Below are 11,620 nucleotides of genomic sequence, written 5' to 3' on the forward strand. Positions count from 1 at the left end.
AAGTCAAGCTTAGGACATTTGTGCCAATGTGAAATGAAACTTTCAGTGAGTAATAGGCTAACGTCAAATAGATGACTCAGTCAGATGGCACATGTGCCCACTATTGCCAAAATGAAGGTTCATTGTCCAAAGGATGGAGGAACAAGCTAAATGACACCATGAGGAAGCAAGCAGACAATTCCAAGGTGGAAAATGTTGTAGAACAGATGATCTAGTATCATGGATACCAGGGTCATTGAAAGAATACAGAGAAATTCAAGGGACATAACAATGAGACATAATATAGGGTACTAGCTTGGATACTGATCTAGATAAACAGGTGTACATTAATTTTCAGGCAACAGAAAAAACTTTGATTATGGCATGAATGAATAATTTTAGGTATAAATAATATGAGATTATTATTAATTGAGTTATTAATTTTTTCTTTTTGGCGACACCCAGGCTTATGGAAGTTCCTGGGCCAGGGATCAAATCTGAGCTACAGCTGCAACCCACACCACAGCTGCAGCAATGCCAGATCCTTAACCCACTGCGTCAAGCAGGGACTCCATAATTTTAAATGTGACCTTGTTATTTTGGCTATAAAGAAAAACATTCTCCATTCAAATGCATACTGAGATTAAAAATACACAACATGCACACACACTCCAAGAGAAAGAGAAGGATATTTTATTAAGTATAGAAGCACAGCATAGCAATTGGTTTAAATATAATTAACCTATGAAACGACATACTCTGGAATAGTAAGTAAAAAACAATCAACACAACTTCAGTGAAACAGATAGAAAGAGCTCAATCATGTCTAGATAGATCGATGGAATTTGTAGTCAGACATTTTCACAGAGTCTAGAAAGGCAATTTATGAACTATTAACTACAATGCAATGAATATGTAGACATTAGGTATTGGTGATATTTTGACTCTTCAACAAAGAGAAATTAAGCACTTTTAAGCATACAGGGGACTTTTACAAAAACTGGTCTTATCTTAAGGGCATCAAAATTTTTTCCATGAATTTAATTATAAATATGATGTAGATCATAGTGTACTAAAAGTATCAATTGATAGAGGAGTTGCTTTGCAAACTCCCTGTGTTTGGAAACCTGGTATATTATTATGTAATCTTTTGCTACAATAGTAAAACATAAATTTTAATACATTTGCAATTAAATAATTCAAGTTATCTAATGTCAAATTTTAAGCTAAAAGTACTATGAAAGAAAAATACAGCTCTAAATATATTTATAGAGGAAACTTTATGAAGAAGAAAGTCATGTTTAATAAGATAAAAATCAGGTTCTTGGAGAACATTAATAAGTTAGAAAGAAGGTGACGATACCAATAAGACAACACAAAAATTAAAACTGAGAAATAACTACAGACGTTTGGATTTTTAAAATAAAAATAGTAAGAAAAACACGTTGGCAAATTTGAAACAGTAGACTAAGTTCTTAGAAATCTTTAAAATTTCAAATCTAGTTCAAGAGAAAATAGTGACTCTGGAGACTCAAGTAAATTTTAAAGACATTGAGAAGGTTAATGAAATGCTGTCTCCCCCCTCCCCAATATCCTTGACCCCAGTGGGTTTACAAGTGATCTCTCTCTCTCAAACGTTAAAGGGAAAATTGATGAGTGTCTTATACTCATTCTTAAAAACTAGAAAAACATGAAATAGTCTCACTCTATCCTGTTAGGCTAATGCAATTTGATTCTAAACTAGAATGTAGACTGTTAATAAGACAATTATGGACCCATTTCACCGATCCATACAGATTTTTTATTTCAAAAGACATAACCTGGTCAAATCCAATGGTTTCTCAGAACTAGCATATTACAAGAAGATGACTTTGGCTTCTCCCATGAATGACAAGGATGGCTCAGCATCAGAAAACTTATCATAGACTAATCAGGTAAACACACCACAACAGAAAAATCATTATTTTAATCAAGGTAGGGGTATATTTTTCTAAAATTCAAGTCATATTTATGATATTTATTGATTTATTTTTAATGATTTTTATTTTTTCCATTATAGCTGGTTACATGGACTATTTACAATTTTTAAAAATTGACACGTAGCATTGTAAATTGACATATAACGTGGTCTTAGTGTTATATCTACCAAATAATCATATAATACATGTACATCTACTGATGATTTTTAAAAAGCTTGCTTGCAACATGTCATGGAAGGGGACTTTCTTAGCTAGGTGAAGTATATGTACTGCAGGTGCTGGCACCAAAACAGACATAGAGATCAATGGAACAGAATAGCGAGCCTAGAGATAAACACATGCACCTATGTTCCATTAATCGATGACAAAAGAGTCAAGAGTATACAATGGAGAAAATTCCATTCCGTAAGTGGTGCTGGGAAAACTAGACAGCTACATGTAAAAGAATGAAATTAGGAGATTCCCTAACAACATCACAAAAATAAACTCAGAATGGATTAAAGACCTAAATGTAGGACTGGAAAGCACAAAAGCTCTAGAAGAAAACATAGGAAAAACACTCTTTGACATAAACTGTAGAGTTTTTTTTTTTTTTGGATCTATCTCAAGGCAAAAGAAACAAAAGCAAAATTAAACAGATGGAGACCTCATTAAACTGAAAAGCTTTTGCACAGCAAAGGAACCCATCAACAAGACAAAAGGACAACCTATGGAAGAGGAGAAAATATTTGCAAATACTATGACCAGCAAGGGGTTACTATCCAAACTATACAAATAGCTCATACAACTCAATATCAAGAAACAAACAACCTAATCAAAAAACAGGCAGAAAACCTGAATAGACCTTTTCCCAAAGTAGACATACAGATGGCTGACAGGAATGCGAAAACACGCTCAACTTCACTGGTTATTAGAGAAATACAAATTATAACAACAAGGGATATCACCTTACCCCTGTCAGAATGGTTGTCATCAGAGTCTACAAATAACAAATATTGGGAATGATGTGGAGGAAAGGAAACACCTGTACACTGTTGGTGGGAATGTAAATTGGCGCAGCCACTGTGGAAAATGTTATGAAGGGTCCCCAATAAACTAAAAAGAGAACTACCATATCATCCAGCAATTTCACTTCTGGGTATATATCTGGAAGAAATGGAAACACTAGTTTGAATAGATACATGTACCTCAAGGTTTATGGCAGCACTATTTAAAACAGCCAAGAGTTGGAAGCAACTCAAGTTCCCACCGGCAGACATATGGAGAGCTTAAGATTAACAATATTATTAATATGCACAATGGAATATTATTAAGCCATAAAAGAGAATGGAATTCTGCCATTTGCAGGAATATGGATGGACCTAGAGAATATTACACTTAGTGAAATAAGTCTGACAGAGAAAGACATATACTACATGATGTCACTTATATGTGGACTCTAAATAATAATACAAACAAATGTGTATGCAAAACGGAAGCAGACTCACAGATACAGAAAACAAACTAGTGGTTACCAAAGATGAGACTAAATGGGGGAGGGGAAATTAAGGATATGGGATTGAGAGATACAAACTCCTATGTATAAAATTGATAAACAACCAAGACATATTGATAAACAACCAAGACATATAGCACAGGGAATTACAGCCATTGTCTTATAATAACTTTGAATGGGGTATAATCTGTAACAATTCTACCTCACTATGCTGTACACCAGAAACTCAAATAATATTGTAAATTGACTACACTTCAATTTTAAACACACCTTAAAGGCTATAAAACTAGCAAATGGTTTACTAAAGGGGAACTTTAGATACACTATTTTAGGAACAAGAATCCAAGGTTACTTACCGTATCTGCTGCTCTTTAACATGGAATTGAAAGCCATGAGCAGTGCTGTAAGGAAAGAGAAAGAGAGAAGGTATACAAGGTTGGAAGGGAAGAAACATGACCGTGTACCTAGAGAAGGTGAAAGAATCAAGAAGCAGTACATAGAACAAAAGAAGCACAATGCTTCAGATGGCAAGATCAACTCCCCCAAAGCATCATATTTCTCATGGTATTCCACCAGTAATTATCGTTCAAGACATAGAGTTTAAGTTAAGTAGGATAAGGCTCCCAATAGTAACACAAACTCCAAAGAAAAAAAATCCCGTAAACATTTTGTTCTTAGGATCCCCTTACTATTAAAAATTAGTGAGTTCCGAAAAGGGCTTTGGTTTGGAAGAGTCATAACTATCCATCCTGACATTTTAAAAATTGAATCTGAGGAGTTCCCGTCGTGGCGCAGTGGTTAATGAATCCGACTAGGAACCATGAGGTTGCGGGTTCGGTCCCTGCCCTTGCTCAGTGGGTTAAGGGTCCGGTGTTGCCGTGAACTGTGGTGTAAGTTGCAGACGGAGCTCGGATCCTGCGTTGCTGTGGCTCTGGCGTAGGCCGGTGGCTACAGCTCTGATTCGACCCCTAGCCTGGGAACCTCCATATGCCGCGGGAGCGGCCCAAGAAATAGCTAAAAAGACCAAAAAAAAAATTGAATCTGAGAATCTTTTAAAATATTTAGTATTGGCACATTTAAAATAACAGTAATAAACCTATTACATTTTACCATAATAACATTTTTTGGAAAGTAACTACATTTCCAAAAACTAAGTAGTGAGGATACTGGCCTGGTTTTACATTTTTGCAAATACCTTCAATGTCTGGCCCGATGGGAGGCAACCTGATGCTGGTGCCCAGTTCTTCATTTAGTCTGTGGCAATATGTTTTACCTGAAGCATATGACAAAAATACATCCTATATATTAGGAAAGTAAGGCCCTCCAGCAAGGGTCCTGGGACCTCCAGTGGTCCTCATATCACAATTTGGAAAGCTTTGATATGAAATATCTAGGATTTTTTTTGTGTGTGTCTTTTCTAGGGCCACTCCTGTGGCATATGGAGGTTCCCAGGCTAGGGGTTTAATTGGAGCTGTAGCCGCTGGCCTATGCCAGAGCCAGAGCCAGCGGGATCTGAACCACGTCTGCAACCTACACCACAGCTCACTGCAACCTACTGAGTGAGGCCAGGGATCGAACCCGCAACCTCATGGTTCCTAGCCAGATTCATTAACCACTGAGCCACGATGGGAACTCCTAAAATATCTAGGATTTAGCCAAAAACATGCAAAACCTACAAAGACAAAAAGTTTAGGCAATAAGAAAAATGTAGAGGAGGATCTGAATACATGGAAAAGGCTATACTTTTGGATGGGATGAACTAATATGGTAATGATGTCACTTTTTCCTCAGATAATACTGTCAGTACAATTGCATTTACAACTCCAGCGAATGGATTGTAAATTTAACAACTATACTAAATTTCCTCTAAATATAAAGCCAGTGCAAAACTGTACTAATTGTATAAATTGGAGTAAACAAGAGCAATACATCCTTCTAGGTATTGTGATATATTGTAGGGTCATAGCCATTTTTTTTTTAATGTGAGTCAAGAACAGATAAAGACACTGGTTAAATTGGTTGGATATCTCAGAAGACACCCCACTATTTATCCAAACATTATATATGATAAAGGTGGCAACACAAATGAAAGGAAAAGGGGCACCATTTACTTGTTCGTGGTGGGAAAACAGCTCCTTTTATGAAGCAAAGTATATCTGAATTTCTGCCCAAGACCACATGCAAAGGTGGAATCCAGATGTATTCAAGACATAAATATGAAATAGAAACTGCAGAGTTAATAGGAAAACGTGTATGAGAATTACCTTGTCGATCTAGCAGTGGAGAAGGACTTCCTAAACAAACTTTCTAAAGCACAGACTGCAAGGTGATTTTAAAAAGACATGAAAACATCAAAATTTTGAATTTCCGCTCCACAAAGCATATCCTGAATTGAGTTAATAGGCAGATGGAAAACTGGGACAAGATCATTTGCATTGTCTAAAGCCGACAAGGGGACACCATCGAGAAGAATAAGCAAGAAGTAGCAACCTCATTACAGATATGAGCAAAGGATACGAGCAGATAAATCACAGAAGGGTGTTACGCAGGTGAATGAAGAAATGCTCAGAAAAAGGACTGGGGTAGGGGAATGAATAAAAGCAATGGAATTACACTGCCTGCGTGGTGGATTCCCCAAATTAGAAAATGCCATGTTGATTGGACAATGGGGAGAAAGGAATCTTCCTGCACTGCTGGTAAGAATACAGAATGGTGAAAATTTGGAATATACATGCTCTGTATACCAGCAAATTCATACTATATCATTATAAATTTGTTAAAATCCATAGAAATTACAACACAAAGAATGAATTCTAAACTTTGGACTTCAGAAAATAATAATCAATTCACAATGGTTCATCGGTTGGAACAAATGAACCACACTAATACACATACAACATGTATTATATTATTTATAATACATTATTCATACATTATTATAATTTGTTATACATTAGTGTATATTTATATGTACATTATTTAACATGTATGTATGACAGCACCTCTGGCAACAAGCCACCGGATGTCTTTAGCACACCTCCTTCCCATGATCAGGATGAGCAAAACTGTCTCTGGACATGTCCAAATGTCCGCTGTGGGGCAGAATCACCCCAGGCTAAGAACTGCTGCCTTAGAAGTTGTATGGAGCACTTAGGCTGGGTGAGAACCAAGGACCCAGAATGGTAAACTGAGGAGACTCCCCCTGCCCCTGTAGCCTCCCAAGCATGAGATCCTCTCTTCTGACTCTTCTTCCCATCCTCAGACTGGACAGCACTACCCACAACTGTTTTCCTATCCTCTTCCTATCCTCTCCCTCCTGGTCCCCTTTAGCCTGGCCTGCCTCTTCCATGAAGTAGTCAGTAGGAGAGAGTAGAAGAAGCTCTCCTGCTTGATGCTGTCAGTGGCACCCACGAGAAGGTGTGAAGTCAGACCTAAGGGCTACTGGAACTGATCCCGTGTGCTTTATCCCTGCTTGGGCTTTCAGCAGGCTTCTCCCCAGGACACCTCCAGGAAACCAACCTAGAAGACTTGTTTTCAAGGTTTGGAGAGGCTGAGAGGGAACTCAGGGGGCCTTTGGGAATTTGAAGCCTCTTTGTCTTCCAACTATCCATGCACAACAAAGGACCCTGGTGTCTCCTCTTCCCAGAGAGACATCAGCCCCTGCAGAGACCTGAGGATCTCCCAGTCTTGGGGGAAAAGCAGGGCTTGGTACAGATGCCCTCAACACCTTGGGGTCAAGGTCGGGTCAGAGGGAAGGCAGAAGCTGGAGGAACCTAGAGTGGGATTCCAGGGCTGTGTCCTGGGGTGAGGACAGCTGAATATCTTTTTAGAGTAAGAGCTACTTGGATCTGGATCTTAAAGAGTGGTGTCTCTTGTGCAATATGAGTCTTCGGGCCGGACCGGATGGCTTTGCCTCTCTTTCCAAATCAAATTCTACCTATTCCCATTGTCCTGGTGATCCAAGCCAGACAGTCTGATATCTGCATATGCCTCCCTGTGATACCACAAAACATAAATATTTGGTCTTTGATGCTGTCCTTGCTTCGTGACCCTATGATGAGAGTGTCTTGTGTGTGCTGATGAGATGACTGGTGACTGTGGGTTTATCATAAAGTATCATCTGCCACCAGCTCAAATACCCGGCCTCATCTTTGAGTTACTAATTAACATCCCTCACATGTACTCCGATGTTCATTGCAGTGCTCTTTTCAATAGCCAAGACATGGAAACAACCTAAATGTCCACCGACAGAGGAGTGGATCCAGAAGATGTGGTACATATGCACGATGGAATATTACTCAGCCACCAGCATTTTTAGCAACATGGATGGACCTAGAAATTATCATGCTAAGTGAAGTCAGCCATACAATGAGACACCAACATCAAATGCTTTCACCGAAGTGTGGAATCTGAAAAAAGGACAGACAGAACTTCTTTGCAGAACAGATACTGGCTCACAGACTTTGAAAAACTTATGGTCTCTGGAGGAGACAGTTTGGGGGGTGGGGATGTGCTGGGGTTGTGGGTTGGAAATCCTATAAAATTGGATTGTGATGATCACTGTACAACTATAAATGTAATAAATTCACTGAGTAATAAAAAAATAATTAACATCCCTTAAAGGGCTCTCTTCCTGGGAATTTGAAGCCTCAGTGATATATATTCCTAAACACCAGCATGGATGTCAGATAGACCTGACGTTCCCTGTGACCTCCTTCAGTCACATTTGTGTGACCTCCACCAACATTTCCCATCTGTATAATGAGGGTAACTATAGGTAGCTCTTACCTCTCTTTGTGCTGCCTTGAGACAGCACACTGTCTTTCGCAACATTCCTTACATAGATGCAACTTTAACATAACAGTGAAAATTGATGTTTTACTGAAGATTATAGGTGGGAAAAGTGGAAAGGGATTTCTATAAGATGTCAGATAACAACACCCTTTTACAGGCCTATGTTCTTACCTAATTCCTCTTCCCTTTTTTTTCTCCTCTCTCTCTCAATCTCTCTCTCTTCCTTCTTCATATGCATATTGCCCTCCATCATTTCCCCTTTCTTCCCCTTCCTCATATGCATATTGCCCTATTGCCAACCTCTAATCCTTCCCCCCATCTTGGCCAGATTTTGCCCCGTATATTTTTTAATCCATTGAATGACCAGATCTGAAGGAGTCCATTTATACTAGACTGCTCTGTCTGCCTATCTCTCTCTCTCTCCATATCTCTCTACTTTGCATTCTAACATTCTTCACTCAGTTCTGTTCAACATAAAACTTCCGTTATAGTCTATAGCCCCAAAACCCAGTAAGAAACTGTAAATAGTAAACCATTTTCCCTATGACAAGCACTTTATTTTCCTTTGTATATTTGTTATAATTAAAATACAATGAAGCAGCTTACATTCCCACCAACAGTGCAGGAGGGTTCCCATTTCTCCACACCCCTCCAGGATTTGTTATTTGTGGACTTTTTAATGATGGCCATTCTGACTGGTGTGAGGTGGTATCTCGTGGTAGTTTTGATTTGCATTTCTCTAATAATCAGGGATGTGGGACATTTTTTCATGTGCTTATTGCCCATGTGTACATCTTCCTTGGAAAAATAAAGCATGACTTCAGTTGTGCAGAGACTGTCTTTGACCCTCTACACAAAATAAACTTCTAGTCTCTGCCATGGTGGAAAAAAAAATATAATAAAGCAATAGGCACAGCACTTTATATATGAAAAAGACTCAATTCTAATGGCATTTATCACTATCTTTAGGTTTTTTGTTTATATCTTGAGGAGGTAGGGGAATAAAGTCCTCTTGTGCTGGTCCATTTGAGAATTATGTGCATCAGGGTCCTGACACTTCCATGTGGGTCTCCACATATGCTGATAGAGAGATAACACATTCTCAGGCATAGATAATGGGATATAGTTCATCCCATCCGGTATAAATAAGAAACTGTGATGCCTTGAACCTATGCAAGAAGGGAGGAGATTGGAGAAAAACAAATGGCTCATATGCATCAAACTCTTGTGGAGTGTGAATATTTTCAAAGACCTGAGTCAGGATAACAGTTCTATGAAGACAGACATTATTAAAACCAAACTGTATGTCACACTTCCATACCACCAAACTGACCATCAGGAACTCAGGGGAGAGAATTTTCTGTGAAAGCTTTTCTTTATGGCATTCTTCAGCTCCTTATTCCGGAGGCTGAAAATGATTGGGCTCAGAAAGGGAGTGAAGACTGTATAGGTGGTGGCCATCAGAGTGTTACTGTCCATAGAGCGGGGGCCCTTGGGCTTGAGGTAGATGATGGAGGCAAAACCGTAGTGCACAATAACTATGGTGAGGTGGGAGACACAGGTGGAGAAGGTCTTGTGCCGGCCCTCAGCAGAGGGGATCCTCAAGATAGCAGCCACGATGAAGACATAGGAGAGAACAATGAGGAATAAGCACCCCATCAGGGCTGTGACACATACTAGGATCACACCTAAGGTGACAGTGGATGTCTCATTCCCACAAGCCAACTTCAAGAGAGAAAGAACATGGCAGAGAAAATGGTGAATCACATTAGACCCACAGAAGGTGAGGTGAAAAACTATCACTGTCACCATCATCCCCATGACTGAGCCACCAGCCCAGGACCAGGACACAAGACGGGCACAGTCACGTGTGCTCATGAGCATGTTGTAGCGAAGGGGGTGGCAGATGGCCACATAGCGGTCATAGCCCATGATCATGAGCAGGAACGAGTGGGTGAAGCCAAACGTGAAGGAGAAAAACATCTGGCTGGCACAGGCCGTGAAGGAGATGGAGCGGTAGGTGGAGAGCATGTCGACCAGCATGCGAGGGGTGACAGCGACCGTGAAGAGAATCTCAGAGGTGGAGAGGGCACACAGGAAGAGGTACATGGGTGTGTGGAGGCTGTGCTCCCTCCAGATGGTGGTCATGATGAGCAGGTTCCCCAGCAGCGTGAACAGGTACATCAGCAGGTACAGCAGGAAGAAGGTGGGCAGGAGCTGCTGAGGGAAGTTGGAGAAGCCGATGAGGATGAATTCAGACACTGTGCTATAGTTCTGACCAGACGAGAATGCTGCATCTGGTGAGACTGGAAACAATGAAAAACAGTGGTTAAAAAAAATAGTTTCTAGGAGTTCCCATTGTGGCTCAGTGGTTAACTGAATCCAACTAGGAACCATGAAGTTGCGGGTTTGATTCTTGGCCTCACTCAGTGGGTTAAGGTTCTGGCGTTGCCGTGAACTGTTGTGTAGGTTGCAGTTGCATCTGGGAACTGGCACTGCTGTGGCTCTAGCGTAGGCTGGTGGCTACAGCTCTGATTGGACCCCTGGGAACCTTCATATGCCACAGGTGCAACCCCAGAAAAGACAAAAATTCAAAAAAAATTTTTAAATAGATTAAGTGGCAATTGAGGTCCTCTATACTATATATTTATTTGCTTAACTTTTCTAGGGCCAGGGATCAAAACTACACCACAGCAGTGACCCAAGCCCCTGCAGTGAAAACACCAGATTCTTAACCCCCTCCTCCACCAGGGAACTCTTTTGAAATAACTTTGAATGTAGTATAATCTGTAAAAATATGGCATCACTATAGTGTATACTTGAAACTAATATAATATTGTAAATTAACAATGCCTCAAAAAAAATTACACACACATGCGCAAACCAAGGGACAAAGAAGAATATCTTATGAAGTTTAGAAGAACATTGTAGTGGCCTGCATAAATATAATTATATATAGCAATATACCCTAGAATATTAGTAATAAATAATCACAACTTCAGTGAAATTATATAAAATACAAATAGCTTTTAACTGAACAGAGATGAAACATTTATTTAAAGAACATAGAGGACTTCAACAAAATTTGACCTTGTTTCTGATCATAGAGAAACTTCCATTCACTTCAAAGTATAAATATTTGATATGAACTATAATATACTAAAATTGCAAATTGAGAGAGGAAAAAATAGCTTTCCAAACTCCATAAGTTAGGAAACTCAAGATAGTACTAAATAATCTTTTGTTTCAATAGTAAATCATGACATAAATGAAGAAATAATTAAATAACTTAAGCATCAAATGCCAAATTTTTAAACCAAAATAGGAGAATATACAGATCTAAATGTATACATATTTATTAAGAAACTTTACC

At 39.2% G+C, this 11,620-nt stretch overlaps 1 protein-coding gene across 1 annotated transcript; it reads right to left on the reverse strand.

The window, feature by feature from the left end:
• Positions 1 to 9,582: 9,582 nt before the first annotated feature.
• Positions 9,583 to 10,521, reverse strand: LOC125124233 (olfactory receptor 10H4-like). Its single transcript, XM_047774380.1, has one exon. The coding sequence runs from the start codon at positions 10,429 to 10,431 to the stop codon at positions 9,583 to 9,585; it is 849 nt and encodes a 282-aa protein (XP_047630336.1). The 5' UTR covers positions 10,432 to 10,521.
• Positions 10,522 to 11,620: the final 1,099 nt, after the last annotated feature.

Source organism: Phacochoerus africanus, chromosome 4, assembly GCF_016906955.1.
Source record: "Phacochoerus africanus isolate WHEZ1 chromosome 4, ROS_Pafr_v1, whole genome shotgun sequence".
Taxonomy (NCBI): Eukaryota; Metazoa; Chordata; class Mammalia; order Artiodactyla; family Suidae; genus Phacochoerus; species Phacochoerus africanus.

Bases quoted from the DNA above. Each gene is read 5' to 3' on its own strand.
- LOC125124233 (XM_047774380.1), bottom strand. From the start codon at position 10,431: ATGTACCTGTTCACGCTGCTGGGGAACCTGCTCATCATGACCACCATC.